Source organism: Anomaloglossus baeobatrachus, chromosome 2 (assembly GCF_048569485.1).
Source record: "Anomaloglossus baeobatrachus isolate aAnoBae1 chromosome 2, aAnoBae1.hap1, whole genome shotgun sequence".
NCBI classification, from domain to species: domain Eukaryota; kingdom Metazoa; phylum Chordata; class Amphibia; order Anura; family Aromobatidae; genus Anomaloglossus; species Anomaloglossus baeobatrachus.
This window is the reverse complement of record NC_134354.1, coordinates 669,686,534-669,703,298: the sequence shown is the minus strand read 5'-3', so window position 1 is coordinate 669,703,298 and position 16,765 is coordinate 669,686,534. Positions and strand designations below refer to the sequence as shown.

Here is a 16,765-nt window from a genome sequence, read left to right as displayed (position 1 = left end):
GCAGTGTCTGAAATGAGCTGCGTACAGGCGCGAGATTTTCATTGGATGCTGGTGACACTGGCTCGTGAAAATCATATTCTCATACCCACAGGGGCATGATAACTTGGCAAAAGTGCCAGCTCGTCAGGGGAACCAACCCCCTGTGACTTGTCGAGGCTCTAATTCGCATAGGGAAAGCGAGGTTAAGTTGTTAATTATTTTATTTATTTTTTTTTTTTTCCTTAAACATTCATATTAGCGAATCGCATTATACAGAGCTAGTTAGGGAAGGAATTTGGGCATACAGGTATGAATGCTGCCCGGTTGGAGGGCAAAGGGGGACCGGACGGGTTCCTTTTAAGTAAAAGAAGAAAGTGTCCCGAAGGTTACCAACCCGTTTTGCATTTCTAAAGTTCTTTTAATGCAATCTCCGTTGCAGTATTGTTGTGTGCTTAGAATGACCTGCACCAGAGTACACTACAGTATATAGCCTTTATATGTCGTCTTCTTTCTCCAGCTCCTGTGGGTCCTTCTGACTGCCACCATCATTGGCCTCCTTCTGCAGCGTCTGGCAGCCAGGTTAGGCGTCGTGACTGGTCTTCACTTAGCAGAAATGTGCAACAGGCAGTATCCAAAGGTGCGTTGTTTTATAGCGTCCTCTCATTTTTCTTATTTTATGTAGCCTGATGTACTGTGTGCTCTTACTGCTGGCATGTGACACCACCCTGTCGTGTCTTCTTAGGTCCCCCGCATCATCTTGTGGCTTATGGTAGAGATGGCTATCATTGGATCTGATATGCAAGAGGTCATCGGCTCTGCTATTGCCATCAACCTTCTGTCTGTAGGAATGTAAGTTATTACTTCGCTTTCTTATTCGTCACTTTCTACATTGTGCTCTTAGCAGATCGAACTCTATGGTAATCAGTCTATGAATTATCTGCATTTTTCAGTGTGGCATATGAGCTTGTCCTTCAGATGATGTTCACCATGCCCGCTGCACAAGCACTGTGAAATATGAATGAAACAACGTCTGTGACAAAAATAAATGAACCCACTCACACTTTGCTGACCATAGAGAAATGTCTGTTTTCATGCAGAATACATTGTGATTACTGGTAATTATACAGCTACACATTAAACCTGGATACATTGTCTAGTAACGCACAGCGTAGGCTCATTTCTCACTCCTGCTCATTTAATTACAGTTTGAGGATGAGATACTAGTATTAGTAATGCACACATGCTCCAGGTGCGAGACAGGCCACACTTAAAAGATTATCTGACGCCTTCTTGTCTTCTGTCTGCAGAATTCCATTATGGGGAGGAGTATTGATTACAATCGTAGACACTTTTTTCTTCCTTTTTCTGGATAAGTACGGTGAGTAAAAGAATTTACACTTACAGAAGTTTTCAAATATATCTTGTAAAAATCTTTTAAATACTTTTTTATAATTCATTTTCATGTAGAAATACAGCTGGACTCCACAGTGAATGCATACATCTAGAGACCTGTGCTTTAGGGTTCTTAAAGGGAACATGTCGTCCGGTTTGCCCATACTAAACTTGTGCCATTTTTTTTTTTTTGACTGTCTAAACAACTTCCTAAATGTAATAATACAATAAATATCGTGCTATAAAGAGACAGTGTGGCAATATATAATATAACTTAAAATGGTAAGGCAACGCAAAGATACTTGGGTAAAAAAAAATCAGCTGATTAACCCGGAATGTTAACCAGAATAGGTTGAAATAGTAAGTCTTGTGCGCAATCTGTAGGTAGTTCAAAGGCTCCTAAAATATCTTGTGCGTTCACAACGAGTCTTCTTTTTTTTTTTTCTTCAACTTTCTGCTGCGGAAACTGAGCTTAAATGACCCAAGTTTATGTAGAGAATTTGAAACCGTTTCCACTCCGTTTCTAATCTAAAATCTCCTCAAATAAGCCTAGACATCTGCACGGCATGACGTGTGTTGTTGTTGTTGTTGGGGTGTGTGTGTTTTTTTTTTTTTTTTTTTTTTGTTTTTCTTTACTCTTGTGTTAAATGTGTTAAATGCAATATTCCACATTAACATTATTAATTAAATAATAAGCTCCCGTCCCACATTATGGAGACTTGTACAAATTTTGTTCATCCAAAATGATATTGACAAATATCATGTCTGCTCTACTTTTTTTTTTAAACTGAATATAAAGCTCTAAATACTATACAAGAATATGTAATTCTGTTAGTATCTAATGGTCATCGGGGACATTAATATACAGATAAGGAAAAACACCCCAAACACTTCTGTAGTGTTACATAGCTGGATACCCATATGCACCCAGTTTAATGAACTCCCCCCGCCCCATGTACAGTCCACATGACATACAGTATTGACATTTGTGCAGTTTAATTTTAAGAATATCCTATCTTTTAACAACTCAAATGTTGGCAATCCTCGAGTATTTAACCAATTTTTTATATTGACGAGACTTGCCTCTTTTAATGTATATACTTCTTTTCCTTTCATTTTAAGAATAATGTTATTAACCTTTTAGTAATGAACTCTGTGTGTCGGTGGATTTTTTTGATTATCCAATATAAAGAAATCAATTTCCTGGAACTTATGAGCAGTTTTAGGCTGTGTGCCCACGCTGCGTTTTTGCAGTGTTTCTCTATTGCTTTCATTGGGGGACACAGGACCATGGGTGTATGCTGCTGTGACTAGGAGGCTGACACTAAGTGAACATAAAAAGTTAGGTCCTCCCTGGCAGTGTACACCCCGAGCCGGAGGCGGATCTATGCCAGTTTTTTGCTTAGTGTCGTAGGAGGCTGCAGTGGGACCATATCTCTGTGGGCCAACCTCAGCCTAGGCTATCCCTTTTTTTCCGTTTTTCTCTTGCTATACGGCGCCGCTCAGCCTTCTCATTTTCTAGCATTTTGTCTCTTCTGCAGGGTTAAAGTCCCCGTATCAGAGAGAACCCTCGCCTGCTCCTTCCCTCCGGGTACCGTCCCCAGGGTTGTTTGAGGCTCGAGACGCCTAGCCCTCTGCCCCTCCTGCCCCATGGTACCGTTCCAGGGGCTGCTTGGGGTCGAACACTTTTTTTTTTTTTTTTTTTTTTTTTGTTAGCGCACACTCCCCATCCACCCCTATGGTACCGTCCCAAGGGGTGTTTCTGGTGGAGGCGGCGATTTATTCTCTGCAACCCCTGCCTTCCCCATCCAGGACCCGGTGACAAGATCGCAGGCTCTGCAGCTCAGGAGCGCTCAGCAGCACCAGGCCTCCCCCAGCGTCTTCCCTTCTACCCTGGGCCCAGGCTGAGGATCCGGTCACTGCAGCGCAGGAGCGCTCTGCAGTTTTCCACACAGCTCCTCAGTATCCCCCCTGGTGCCTTCCAGGGGCAGACTACACTCACCGGGGGCCCCAGCAGGCAAGGATGGGTCCGTGGATCAGAGCGTCACCACCAGGATGCAGGTAAGATCTCCTCCGCGCGCAGCGCTGCGCTCCCGGCGGCCGCTCACTAATTTAGCCCCCGGCTTGGGGCCTACCTTAGGCCGGAGCGCTCCGCCCCCCCCGTTTGCGCGCGTGCGCCTTTCCGGACCCGCCCCCCGCATTTTCTGCCCAGAGACAGCCAGCTCATCCCCTTAGCACGCCCCCGCAGTAAAAAAAAAAAAAAAGAGCAAAAGCCCGCGCTTTTCTGCAAACGGCTCACCTTAGCACAGGCAGGCCGGTGAGCAGCAGCTACTCTGAGACCCCTGCTGACCGGGGAAGGACACAGGCCTGGGTGAGTGCTGCTCCTGCATAGGACCAGCGACTTTTTTACCTTTTTTTTTTTCTTTCCTTTCTCATCTCCTGTCTCCTCCCTAGTGTCTCTAGTAGGAGTCTCCTGAGCAGCCATGCCTAACTCTAAGTCTTCCCGATCCAAACAGGCCCCCTTTATAATGCATTTTGCGTGCTCGTCCTGCAACGAAAAATTCTCCCAAGGCCAGGCTCCCCCCCCCCCCCCCCCCCCCCCCTTTGCTCGGCTTGCGTCCCTGACCCACAGCCCACGCAGATTGCCCCAGACGCCGCCGGCCTCCCCGTCCACGTCGCTACTGCAGCAGTACAGGACGCGCCGGGCTCCAATGCGCTCCCTCCCCCGGAGTGGTTGACTTCCCTCTCCCAGTCGGTGGACTCTCTTTCACGGGCGTCTCTGACCATCGCGCAGGCGTTGCAGTCGCTCCCTACGCTTAGCCACGCCCCGCAGGTCCAGCCGTGGTAGGACAGTCGGTCTGACCCAGACCCGGCTACTGGAGCGCGGAAGCGGACCCGCACGGTCTCGTCTTCCAATTCCTCCCAGACGTCTCTCTCCCCTCCAAGGCCCGAGTACCACTCGTCTCTGGGACCGTCTGATCTCTCTGGAGAAGAGTCGGATGCAGCATCACTGCTGGTCTTGGATAAGGCAGCCGATGTCAGGCGTATGGTGGACAGTCTGGTCGACGCAGTGAATAAGACGCTGAAGCTCCAGCCGGACTCTGTCACCACCCAGAGCTCGCAGGTATCTTTCAAACTGGTTAAGCGTGTTCACAGGCATTTCTGTGACCATCCAGAATTTGCTGAGGTCCTACGCATGCACAGACAGCAACCGGACAGGATATTCAACAATGGTAAGTCGATTGATTTACACTATCCCTTCCCTGAGGATCTCAGGAAAGAATGGGCAGGCTCACCGGTGGTCGACCCGCCGGTTTCCCGCCTGGCCTCTCATACAGTTCTTTCTCTGCCGCATGGGACATCGCTCCGAGACGCCATGGATCAGAACACCGAGAGATTCGCCCGTTCGGCTTTTGAGGCAGCAGTCGCGGCCCTGTCTCCTGCTTTCGCCGCCGTCTGGGTAGCTAAGGCCATGTTGGCCTGGGCCGACACCCTCCGCAGAGGTCTTCGCTCACAGTCTAGCGATCCCGAGCTCGCCAACATGGCGGCACAGATTGCTCTAGCGGGTGAGTATATCATTAACGCATCTCTGTCAACAGCCACCTGCGCAGCACAAGCGGCCAGCAACACGGTGGCAATCCGCCAGGTGATCTGGCTCAGAGCCTGGAATGCAGATGCGGCTTCAAAAAAATCCCTTACTGCCCTCCCGTTTGCAGGAGGCCGGCTGTTTGGGGACAGACTCGATCAGATTATCGCTGAGGCTACGGGAGGAAAGAGCACCTCTCTTCCACAGCTGAGACCAAGGCGTATTCCGCGTCGCCAGCCGACCGCAGGTTTTCGGCCTTTTCGCAGCTTCAGTTCCACCACACAGCCTAGGAGGAACAGATCCCTGCAGAGGAACAGGAAGAACCCGTCCTTCAAAACAAATCCTTCCTGGCGTTCTAGACCATGCCAGCCAGCCAAATCAGCATCCAGGTCACAGCGGTACTCTACCAAATGACTCGTGGTCTTCGCGCGCAAGCGCAGACCAGGCGGGGGGGGGCGCCTTTCTCTTTTCCAACACGTCTGGCTGCCTTTGATCATGGACACCTGGGTCAGAGAAATTCTAGTCTCTGGGTACAAGAAAGAGTTCTCATCAATTCCTCCAAGTCGTTTTTCCCTTTCTCATCCTCACGAGTCAGACGCGCAAGCTCGCCCCTTTTTTCACGCCATCGAATCTCTGCACCGCTCAGGGGTCGTGATTCCGGTTTCAAATTCGGAATGTTTCAAGGGAGTCTACTCAAACCTCTTCGTTGTCCCCAAAAAGGATGGCACTGTGCGCCCTGTTCTCGACCTAAAGATCCTCAACAGGTACGTCAAACCCCGAAGATTTCGCATGGAGTCCCTCCGATCGGTGATTGCCTCCATGGAGGTCGGCGAATTCCTCGCCTCTCTGGACATACAGGACGCATATATGCACATCCCGATTGCCCATCAGCACCAGAAATTCCTGCGCTTCGCTGTAGCAGACGATCATTATCAGTTTACTGCCCTACCTTTCGGCCTCGCGTCTGCGCCATGAGTGTTCACGAAAGTCATGGCTGCTGCCATGTCTATCCTACACTCCAGAGGAGTTTTGGTGATTCCGTTCCTGGACGACTTGCTGATCAAAGGGTCTTCTTTCAACGACTGTCGCCTAAGTGTTCAGGTCACCATCGATACTCTGTCCCGATTCGGCTGGCTCATCAATCGGAAGAAGTCCTCTCTGATCCCGGTCCGCCGGATTACTTTCCTAGGCATGGAGTTCGATACCATCCAAGGACGTGTGTCCCTCCCACAAGAAAAGATTCTCCCTCTCCGGAAGGACATCCAGACCCTCCACCATGCCACAACTGTGTCCATACGTTTTGGTATGAGGGTCGTCGGTCGAATGATGGCGGCAATAGAGGCGGTTCCGTTTGCCCGCTTCCACCTTCGCCCCCTTCAGTTATCCCTGCTGAACAAATGGGACAAGTCACTATTCACCTTGGATCGCAAGATACGTTTGTCCCCGGAAGCCCGCCGCTCGCTCGCTTCTTTGGTGGACCAATAGCCAAAATCTCTCCAAAGGAATGTCATTCTTACCGGTACACTGAGAGACAGTCACCACCGACGCCAGTCTTCTGGGCTGGGGAGCTGTGTTCCATCAACACACGGCTCACGGTCAGTAGTCCTACCACGAAAGCCGGCTCCCGATCAACGTTTTGGAGATCAGAGCAGTCTTCCGAGCCCTGCAAGCCTTTCAGCGTCTTATACAGGGATCTCCGATCAGGATACAGTCTGACAACGCCACGGCGGTGGCATACATCAATCACCATGGTGGCACGAGAAGCGTCATGGCAATGAGAGAGGTGAAGATCATACAGTGGACAGAGTCTCACCACTCCAGGATTTCCGCGGTGCATATCCCCGGCGTGGAAAATTGGGCGGCCAACTATCTCAGCAGACAGGGTCTGGCGTCGGGCAAATGGTCTCTCAACAGAGAAGTTTTCGAACAGATCTGCCACAGATGGGGGACTCCGGATGTGGACCTGATGGCCTCTCGGTTCAACAATCAAGTCCCACAGTTCATCTCCCGTTACCACGACCAGCAGGCGCTAGGAGTCGACGCCCTCATCCTTCCGTGGAATCAGTTCAGACTACCGTTCATCTTCCCACTGCTTCCACTGATCCCAAGCGTCCTCAAGAAAATCAAGGCAGAGGGCATTCCAGTGATTCTCATTGCCCCAGAATGGCCCAGGCGAGCGTGGTTCGCAGAACTCGCACAGATCGTCGCAGACGCCCCATGGCGGCTTCCGGATCGGCCAGACCTGCTGTCTCAGGGTCTGCTCTTCCATCAAAATTCAGGAGTTCTCAATTTGACGGCATGGCTCTTGAATCCTGGCTACTAGCCCAGTCAGGTTTTGCTCCAGGAATGATACAGACTATGATCAGGGCTCGAAAGCCTTAATCGTCCAAGATCTACTACCGCACCTGGAAGGCTTTTTTTCAGTGGTGCGAGGTCAACGGCAATTCCTCTCCGTTAGTTCTGTCACTCCAGGCACTACTGGCTTTCTTTCAGGCAGGTCTACAAGCAGGTCTCTCGCTGGCGACTATCAAGGGGCAGGTTTCGGCTCTCTGTTCTTTTCCAGAGAAATCTAGCAGCACGTCCTCAGGTCAAGACGTTCATTCAGGGCGTCGCCCATCTGGTCCTGCCCTATCGTTCTCCGCTAGAACCATGGGACCTTAATTTGGTTTTAGGATCCCTCCAACTGGCTCCATTTGAACCACTCAAGGAATCCTCATTCTCACACTTATCCTGGAAAGAGGTGTCAAGGTCAGAATGACGATGATGATGAGACTCAAAGGATCTCTCGATATCCGGCTGCTGTTTCTAATTAAAAATGTCATGTGTGCACACGAGAATGAAAAATAACTGCACAGCAAGTCAGTTATGTCTATCTCCATGACTGGCTCTTGACCAAGTGGTTCTTTATTGTTTGAAAGAAACTCTAGACCAAACAGTAAGGGGGTGTGAACAAAAGTTTTAGTCCAATCAAGTATCGTAGGTCAGGGCTTCATGACGTAGAGAGATCTGCATATTCTCCTTGGATTGGTCAGTCCAGGCTCCAAGAATTTCTTTGTCTGTCTTGGGTGTGGAACAGGAAATGGTGGCCATCTTCAAGCTATACATATATACATATATATCCTAGTATATACTGAGTTTAAGGAAAATACACTGAATATGCAATATACATATATACATGTTAGTAAGAAACAAAAGCATTCACAAATATGTGTGTTAGTTCACATCTACTGAACTATATAACTGAGTCTATGAAATGGCTGAATTAAGTATTTTTGGATACTCAATTCTTTATCCTCAACAGAGGCCTTTTTGGTGGCGGTCACATCAATCGGGAGAACGTCTGAACTGGCAGCTCTTTCGTGCCGGTCACCTTTTCTTGTTTTTCACCAGGACAAGGTTGTCCTGCGCCCGTCTCCTGCGTTCCTGCCGAAGGTAGTGTCTCCTTTTCACCTCAATGAAGAGATCGTGCTTCCATCTTTTTGTCCGGCACCCACTAGCTCCTTGGAGAGGTCACTGCACACTCTGGACCTAGTGCGAGCGCTCAGGACTTACGTCTCAAGAACTGCGCCTTTCCACAAATCAGACAACTTGTTCGTCCTGCCTTCTGGTTCCAAGAAGGGCATACCGGCGTCCAAGGCTTCCATTGCCAGATGGCTCAGGTCAGCCATTTCGGAGGCCTACTGAATCAGGGACAAGTCCCCTCCGAGGGGAGTAAAAGCCCATTCCACCCGTGCAGTTGGGACGTCTTGGGCAATCAGACACCAGACTTCAGCCGAGCAAGTCTGCAAAGCCGCCACGTGGTCCAGTCTGCATACCTTTGCCAGGTTTTACAAGGTCCACACCCAAGCGTCAGCAGATGCCTGCCTTGGGAGAAAGGTGTTGCAGATGGCCGTCACACACCTCTGAAACGGTAGTAAACAGTTGGACAGAGCTTCCCCACAGAATTTTGTGATTGTTTTGGATCTGTGGGATTGCTTCTGTACCCACCCAGGGACTGCTTTTGGACGTCCCATGGTCTTGTGTCCCCCAATGAAAGCGATAGAAGGATTTTTATGTACTCACCGTAAAATCTTTCTCTGAGTCTTCATTGGGGGACACAGCAACCACCCTGTTTGGATTGTGAGGTCTTCGTTTGCCGGATGCTCCCGGTTTCTTTACGGGTCAATGTTTTTTTTCCACCCGGCTATTACACGTTTATATATACGTGTCCATAAGGCACTGTGTTTCTCCACATGTTTTCTTTTGGTATTATCTTGTTTAGTTATGGTTGTTCAGGGCTCTCCTACTACTGCTTGTACACTAAACTGGCATAGATCAACCTCCGGCTCGGGGTGTACACAGCTCCTCCCTGGCAAACTCTTTTTATGTTCACTTAGTGTCAGCCTCCTAGTCACAGCAGCATACACCCCATGGTCCTGTGTCCCCCAATGAAGACTCAGAGAAAGATTTTACGGTGAGTACACAAAAATCCTTCTTTTTCATGTGTTATTTCTTGCAGATTTTAATCAAAACTGCCAGAAAACGTATTCCAGCAAAGTCTGAGAATCCTGAATTTGGTGCTGCATAAAAAATTTTTGCAGCATGTCAATTCTTTCTGCTTTTTTTTTTTTTTCTCTGCGTCATATAATCCACTGCAGAGCTCGATCACTACTTGCAGCACTGACACTTCACCTCACCTCACACACCATGCATCCGGAATGGTCTGAGAGGCGATCCGTAGCTCAGTAACCCAGAGTCGTCATGATGATGACCCAGGGTTGCCATGGCAGCGATCAGGTCCCAATGATCACGATTGATCGCAGCATTTAGGAGGTTAAACAGTCGGGTGCGGCGTGGGAACCACTCCTGTCAATGAGAACCGGGTCTCAGCTGTAACATCAGCTAACGATCCAGCAGCAATCGTGGGAGTTCAGCACAGGAACCCCCACAATCACCATGATAAAATGACACACAAAATCCTCAGCAAAAAAAAGTGATTTAACCACATGCGTTTTTCCTGCCAAAACATTCAGTTTTGTGTGCAGAAAATCTGCACACAAGTCTTTGTGGGCACATACCTTTTTAAAGCGCTTTTTCCGGCAGGTTTCAGAGTGTACCCGCCTGAGAAAGATGTTGTGTGCACGTACCCGAAAGCAGTTTTTGATTAGTGCTGGATTCTATCTACACTTGAAATTTGTAAGAGGTGTCTGTTAAAAATAGTTAGGTTCAGGTCACTTTGTTGTGGCTGATGGGGCAAAAATTGGCCAATTTGTGTGTTTTAAGTACCTTTTTTTAATTTTGTAGTCTATATGGCGGTTCTGCAATCTACACCTCACATATGCAGTGTTTCCGTACATCTTGGTGCATAGAATGGCTGGTTGCTTTATTTATTTTGTAGAAAAATGATGTTTTACAGGTCCCATGTTGTATGTGAATGATTTGAGCCATTCTCTGTACCTTCAGCCAGTCTGGAAATCCTCCATTGCCTCTGACTGGTGTGAATGTCGTTTCCGATGTGATCTACATCTGCACCATATTGTTTTTAGATTTTGTTTTCCTCTGCAGCTGGTAAACTCTGTACTTTCCTTCCATGCTCTTTACATGGTAAAGCTGGTCCTCTGCCTTCCTCTGTATCCTGATCCGCCGTGATGATGGATCATTATGTGATTACTGCAGCGGGGCATTGGGGGACCGCACTCCCATCACTTACCATGGCACCTGTTAGTGGTTATCATCCATAATCTGTTACCTATGTAGAAGACCGTGACAGAGACACGTTACTTTTTTTCAGGAGCTAGGTATTTGTTTTATAACTCTTAGGACATGACCTATTTTGTCCATGCTGGGAAGAATCTACTCAGTCCTGTTCATATTTTGGTTTTGTATTGAACATTCTGTAAATGTGTAATTTAAAATGGATTTTACATTTCAAAATTATATTAGTTTTGTGTGTGGGTTTTTTTTTTTTTTTTTGTCCCCCCCCCCCCCCCCCCAACCCACCCTTCTAAATGTTCTTCTGTTTATTTGCAGGTTTGAGGAAGTTGGAAGCCTTTTTTGGGGTATTGATTACAATCATGGCAATTACTTTTGGCTATGAGGTAGGTTGTACAACTACTTTTGGACTTTTTTTTTTTTTCCTACTTCAGTCAAACTACGTTACAATTTCTAGAAGCATTACTGGATTAGCAGCATTTGGACATATTTGCATCAGTCACATCAATGACATCAATTAACATTGGGGAAAAATTCTCCTATGATGCATTTTTGCGTTCTTAAAACTTCAGCTCACTTGGTACTGTGGCACTTATTAGCAATCTGCCATTTAAGTGCTTCTCAGCTCTGTCTTTTCACATCCTAATAAAAGTTGCTGCTTTTCATCAGGGTGTCTGTGGCCTCCTCTTAAAGTCACACAATGAGTACTCCTCGCACCCTGCCCACTCCAGGCTGCACGGTTGATAAAGTGAGCAGGGTGCATACCCCATAACTGCGCAGTTAAGGCCGGGGCCACACTGGGATTACTGCGATCCCCTCGCATGACACTCAGCTCACACTGGCAGTACAGCAGAGCAGAGTGTCATGTGGGTGTCCCTGCGACTGAGGTCCGATCGTGCGATCTCCCTCATTCCTCCGTGTTTTTTTTTTTTTTTTCCTCCTCTCTCCCCATAGACTTGAATGGGTGTGAGAGAAAACAGGATCGCATTACAGTCGCACCATGCTGCAATTGTTTTCTCGATCTGATTAGGGCTGAGAAAGAGATCGCCCATGGGTGCTGACACACAGGCTAATATTGGTCCGAGTGGAATGCGTATATTTTTTCTTTTTTTATTTTTTTTTTTTGCACTCCATTCGCACCGATTTTCATGCCATGTGGCTTAGGCCTAACCCTTTTCAATACTTTAATAGCTTCCTTTGTCACCTGATCACCCTCCAATGCAGTCATCAAATGCCATTGGTACAACAACTAAAGGCCTAACAATGGTCTCCGGTTCTATAATCTACAGATGTCTCTTGCGCGCTGCTTTATTATATTAACAAACAAACAAAAAATCTACTCATCAGTAGTGCCACTTCAAGAATGACCTGAACTATACACTTAAGGATACTTTACACGCTGCAACCTTGCTAGCGATAGCACCCGCCCCCGTCGTGTGTGCGATATTGTGTGATCGCTGCCGTAGCGAACATTATCGGTACGGCAGCATCACACGCACATACCTTGACAGTGACGTCGCTGTGACCGCCGAACAATCCCTCCTTCAAGGGGGAGGTGCGTTCGGCGTCATAGCGTCGTCACTGCCGCGTCACTAAGCGGCCAGCCAATAGAAGCAGAGGGGCGGAGATGAGCAGGATGTACCATCCTGCCCACCTTCTCCCTTCCGCATTGCCAGTGGACGCAGGTAAGGAGAAGTTCGTCGCTCCTGCGGTGTCACACATAGCGATGTGTGATGCCGCAGGAACAACGAACAACATCGTACCGGTGGCAGCAGCGCTATTAAGGAAATGAACGACGTGTAAACTATCATCATTTTGGACTGATTTTGCGATCGTTGATTGTCGCTCATTAGTGTTACATGCTGCGATGTCGCTACCGGCGCCGGATGTGCGTCACGAACGACATGACGCCCGACGATATATCGGTAGCGATGTCGCAGCATGTAAAGTACCCCTTAAGCGGGCTTTACACGCTACGATATTGCCAGCGATATTGTACGCAAAAGCACCCACCCCCGTCATCCGTCATGCATGCGATATCGTGTGATCGCTGCCGCAGCGAACATTATCGCTACGGCACCGTCACACGTACTTACCTGGTTGGCGTCGTCGCTGTGACTGCCGAACAATCCCTCCCTCAAGGGGGAGGGACGTTCGGCATAACAGCGACGTCACTAAGCGGCCAGCCAATCAAAGCGGAGGGGCGGAGATGAACGGGACGTAACATCCCGCCCAACTCCTTCCTTCCGCATTGCGAAAGGTAAGGAGATGTTCCTCGCTCCTGCGGTGTCACACACAGCGATATGTGCTGCCACAGGAGCGACTAACAACATCATCGATAATCAACCATTACCGATTTTTTTTTTTTTTTTTTTTTTTTTTTTTTTTTTTTTAGTTTTGGGACGACCTCTCCATGGTGAATGATTTTCACCATTTTTGAGGTCACTTAAGGTCGCTGGTAAGTATCACACGCTGCGATAACGTTAATGACGCCGGATGTGTGTCACTAACAACGTGACCCCGATGATAAAACATTATCGATATTGTAGCGTGTAAAGCCCCCTTTAGTGTTTAGCTGGTAAGACAGAGCATTGGAAAACTGCTCCAAAATAGCTTTTTTTTTTTTTTGTGCACAGTCTTTGATGTCAGGTGCACGGATGGTCAGGTGCACATTCTGCATCCTCCGGTCTTTATTATACAAGATTTATCCTCTCTTACTCTTGAGTGATCCTTTGACGTCCGGTGTGGGGCCATTAATCCTGCGCATTCTGCCCGCCATCTCTCCCCTGCACTGTTTTGCCCTTCCGAGGGCACTCTATTCAGTGTTGATGTACGCAGAAGCCAGATGGTCAGAGCAAGCTCACTCGCAGGTTTTTTATTAAACTACGGCATAAGAAACCCTATTGTTTGTCAGGAGGGAGGAAGCAAGTGAGGAATTCACTTTTATTGTGCTCCAGAGGTCACTGGGATGGGAAGTTATAGTGAGTTTCCGGTGCCTGCGCACATCAAATTTGAAGCTAGCGCCCACAGAAGGGCGGAACAGTGCAAGGGGGAGATGACGGGCAGGATGCACAGGATTAATGGTCCCTCACCGGATGTCAAAGGATCACTCAAGAGAAAGGGAGGATAAATCTTGTATACTAAAGACTGGAGGTAGTCTCCTCTTCTGAGCAGCGTACGCCCAATAGTCTAAAAGATCAAAGCTATAAAAAATGAATTTTACTGAACAAGCCATCATCCAGGAGGTATACAGGTATGACAAATGTCAGCTGTATACAACCTGTATGCTCATATTGTCAAGGTTCAAAATGACGATGATGATGATGATGATGATGATGATGATGATGATGATGAGGAGACTCAAAGGATCTCTCGGATCTGGCTGCTGTTACAAATTAAAATGTCATGAGTGCACTTCGAGACTAAATAACTGGACAGCAAGTCAGTTACATCTATCTCCATGACTGGCTCTCACCAAGTGCTCTTTATTATTTGAAAAAAACTCTAGACCGAGCAGTAAAGGGGTGTAAACAAACGTTTTAGTCCAATCAAGTATCGTAGGTCGGGGCTTCATGACGTATAGGATCTGCATATCCTCTTTGATTGGACAGTCCAGACTCCAGGAATTTCTTTTGTCCATCTGTCTTGGGTGCAAACAGGAAATGGCAGCCATCTTTACAATTACATGTGCTGGTATATACTGTGTCTAAGGAAAATACACTGAATATGTAATATACATATATACAGGTTAGTAAGAAACAAAGCATTCACAAATATGTGTGTTAGTTCACATCTACTGAACTATATAACTGAGTCTATGAAATGGCTGAATTAAGTATTTTTGGATACTCAATACTTTATCCTCAACAATATTAACTCAAAAAGCTCAAACATTTCCTTCTTAATCTTTTATGTACTTCAACCTTTTAGATATCATAAAATATTGTATATTTTCATATTGAAAAATACAACTTGTCTTGCAAAAGCAACCCCTGATATGACTAAATTTTTTTGGAAGAATGAAAGAAAGTTATGGTGTCTGGGGAAAAAAAATAATGAATAAAATTAACATTTTTTCCAAACAAATCACTCTATCCTTTATGGCCCAAAGTAGCATTGTCTGATGACCGATGACTGTTCCCCTTTTGTTCCATTTTGATTATTTTGTGGTGTCAGATATTATTTTGCCATACAGCAGAGGTTTTTTGATCTAATGTAGAATAGATGTTAACTTTTCTTTCCTTGTGGTTTTCTTTATTTTTTTTTTCCCCTCAGTATGTAAGAGTCGGCCCAGACCAAGGAAAACTTCTTAAGGGCATGTTCTTTCCTTACTGTGAAGGCTGTGGGACGCCTCAACTTGAACAAGCAGTGGGGATTGTCGGGGCTGTCATTATGCCTCACAATATGTACCTACATTCAGCCTTGGTCAAGGTATTTATTTCATGTCTAAATAAATGTTTTATTAGGTTTATCTTGTTTTCGTTCACTTTTTTTTTTTTTTTTTGTGTGTTTTAAAGGGAATCTGTCAGTAGAATCAACACTCCTAAGCCATCTACATGATCATGTAGATCACAGGAAGTGAAAAGTAATAATGAGCAATATTATGTCTTATTCCAAAAAAATCCGTGTTGTTGTTATGTAAACGAACTGTTCCAGACTATGGGCCTATGATCTGCATGAAAATCTGCCTCCAGGGCTTATTTTAAATTAAATAAAAAGGGGCTCTTACCAGTGTGAGACATATATAATTAACACAGAACAGCGGAACTGAACTTTGCTGCAGCTCTCACAGCTCTGCTGCATTGCTACAATATTATTACACTGGCTGAGAGATGGAGGCTGAAGCTGAGAGGAACCTGCAGATGTCTGTTATAATCACGCACACCTCTGCACTGAGATAACCAGAGGCAAAGAGCAGCCATCACATATCACACTGGTAATGTCCTCGTCTATTTTATATATATATATATTATATTTAGCCTCTCTGTGTCTGTCTCTGTGTCTTGCTCCAAAATTGTCGTTAGTGACAACCGTCGCATTGGCCGCTGAGCTCGGCCAGGCCCCGCCCCCTCACGCATTGGACGCTCAGCCTGGCCCCGCACGCATTCCCCGAACTGACACTGAGCCCCGACTCCCAGGTGAGTGCTGCACCCCCGGGAGCCCATACCAGCGTACACCGGCAATCCCAGCAACGCAAGAGTATGTGTCGGCTGGGTTGCCGGTGTACGCCGGTAACCATGCTACACATCGGGTAATATTGTGTACCATGGTTACCAGCCTATGCCGGCTCCATGCCCATTCAGATTGTTGGTTTCCCGCTGTCAAACACGCCGATGCGTGCTGCACAGCAGGAGACCAACAAACAAAACGTGAACCAGCACTGTCTCTTTTAAAACTTACATGAAGTGTACCATTCTTACTAGCTTTCCCCGGCTCCCGACACACGTGTCCCGGAGCCGGCTACGCTGGTAGCCATGATACACATCGGGAAACTATGGAAACCGCTTTCCATAGTTGCCTGCTCGACCACGCCCCCCACACTCTGCCCGCTTGACCACGCTCTGCCAGCTTGACCACGCCCCCCACCACATTGGGCACCTATAAACCCCCCCACCCCTAGGACTACTCCTCCAACACACACACACACACACACACACACACACACACACACACACCTCCCCCCAAAACACACACACACACACACACACACCTCCCCCCAAAACACACACACACACACACACCTCCCCCCAAAACACACACACACACACACACACACACACACCTTACCCCAAAACACACACACACACACCTCCCCCCAAAACACACACACACACCTCCCCCCAAAACACACACACACACATAAAGCTGCAGACACACAGCGCTCCACAAACAACGCAACACACAAACACCGCTCTCGCATACCCCTACACCCAGACAACACCCAGAACATTTACAGCGCCCTACACAAACACTGGCAACTACGGTACACACAACATCTCCCTATCTCTCCATTATATATATTTATATATATATATATATGTATATATGTGTATGTGTATATATTATTATATATCTCAAAAATCATACATTAACTACAGAATTAAATTCTAGAATACC

At 47.1% G+C, this 16,765-nt stretch overlaps 1 protein-coding gene across 3 annotated transcripts in view; it reads left to right on the top strand.

Moving 5' to 3' along the window:
• The window catches only part of SLC11A2 (solute carrier family 11 member 2), a 166,047-nt gene that overhangs the window by 70,754 nt on the left and 78,528 nt on the right, over window positions 1-16,765 (top strand). For all 3 annotated transcript variants that reach the window (XM_075337117.1, XM_075337116.1, XM_075337118.1), the window contains exons 5-9: window positions 497-616; window positions 722-828; window positions 1,287-1,357; window positions 10,967-11,034; window positions 14,924-15,079. In XM_075337117.1, coding sequence (XP_075193232.1) covers window positions 497-616; window positions 722-828; window positions 1,287-1,357; window positions 10,967-11,034; window positions 14,924-15,079 — 522 coding nt within the window. The remainder of the gene's footprint in view (window positions 1-496; window positions 617-721; window positions 829-1,286; window positions 1,358-10,966; window positions 11,035-14,923; window positions 15,080-16,765) is intronic.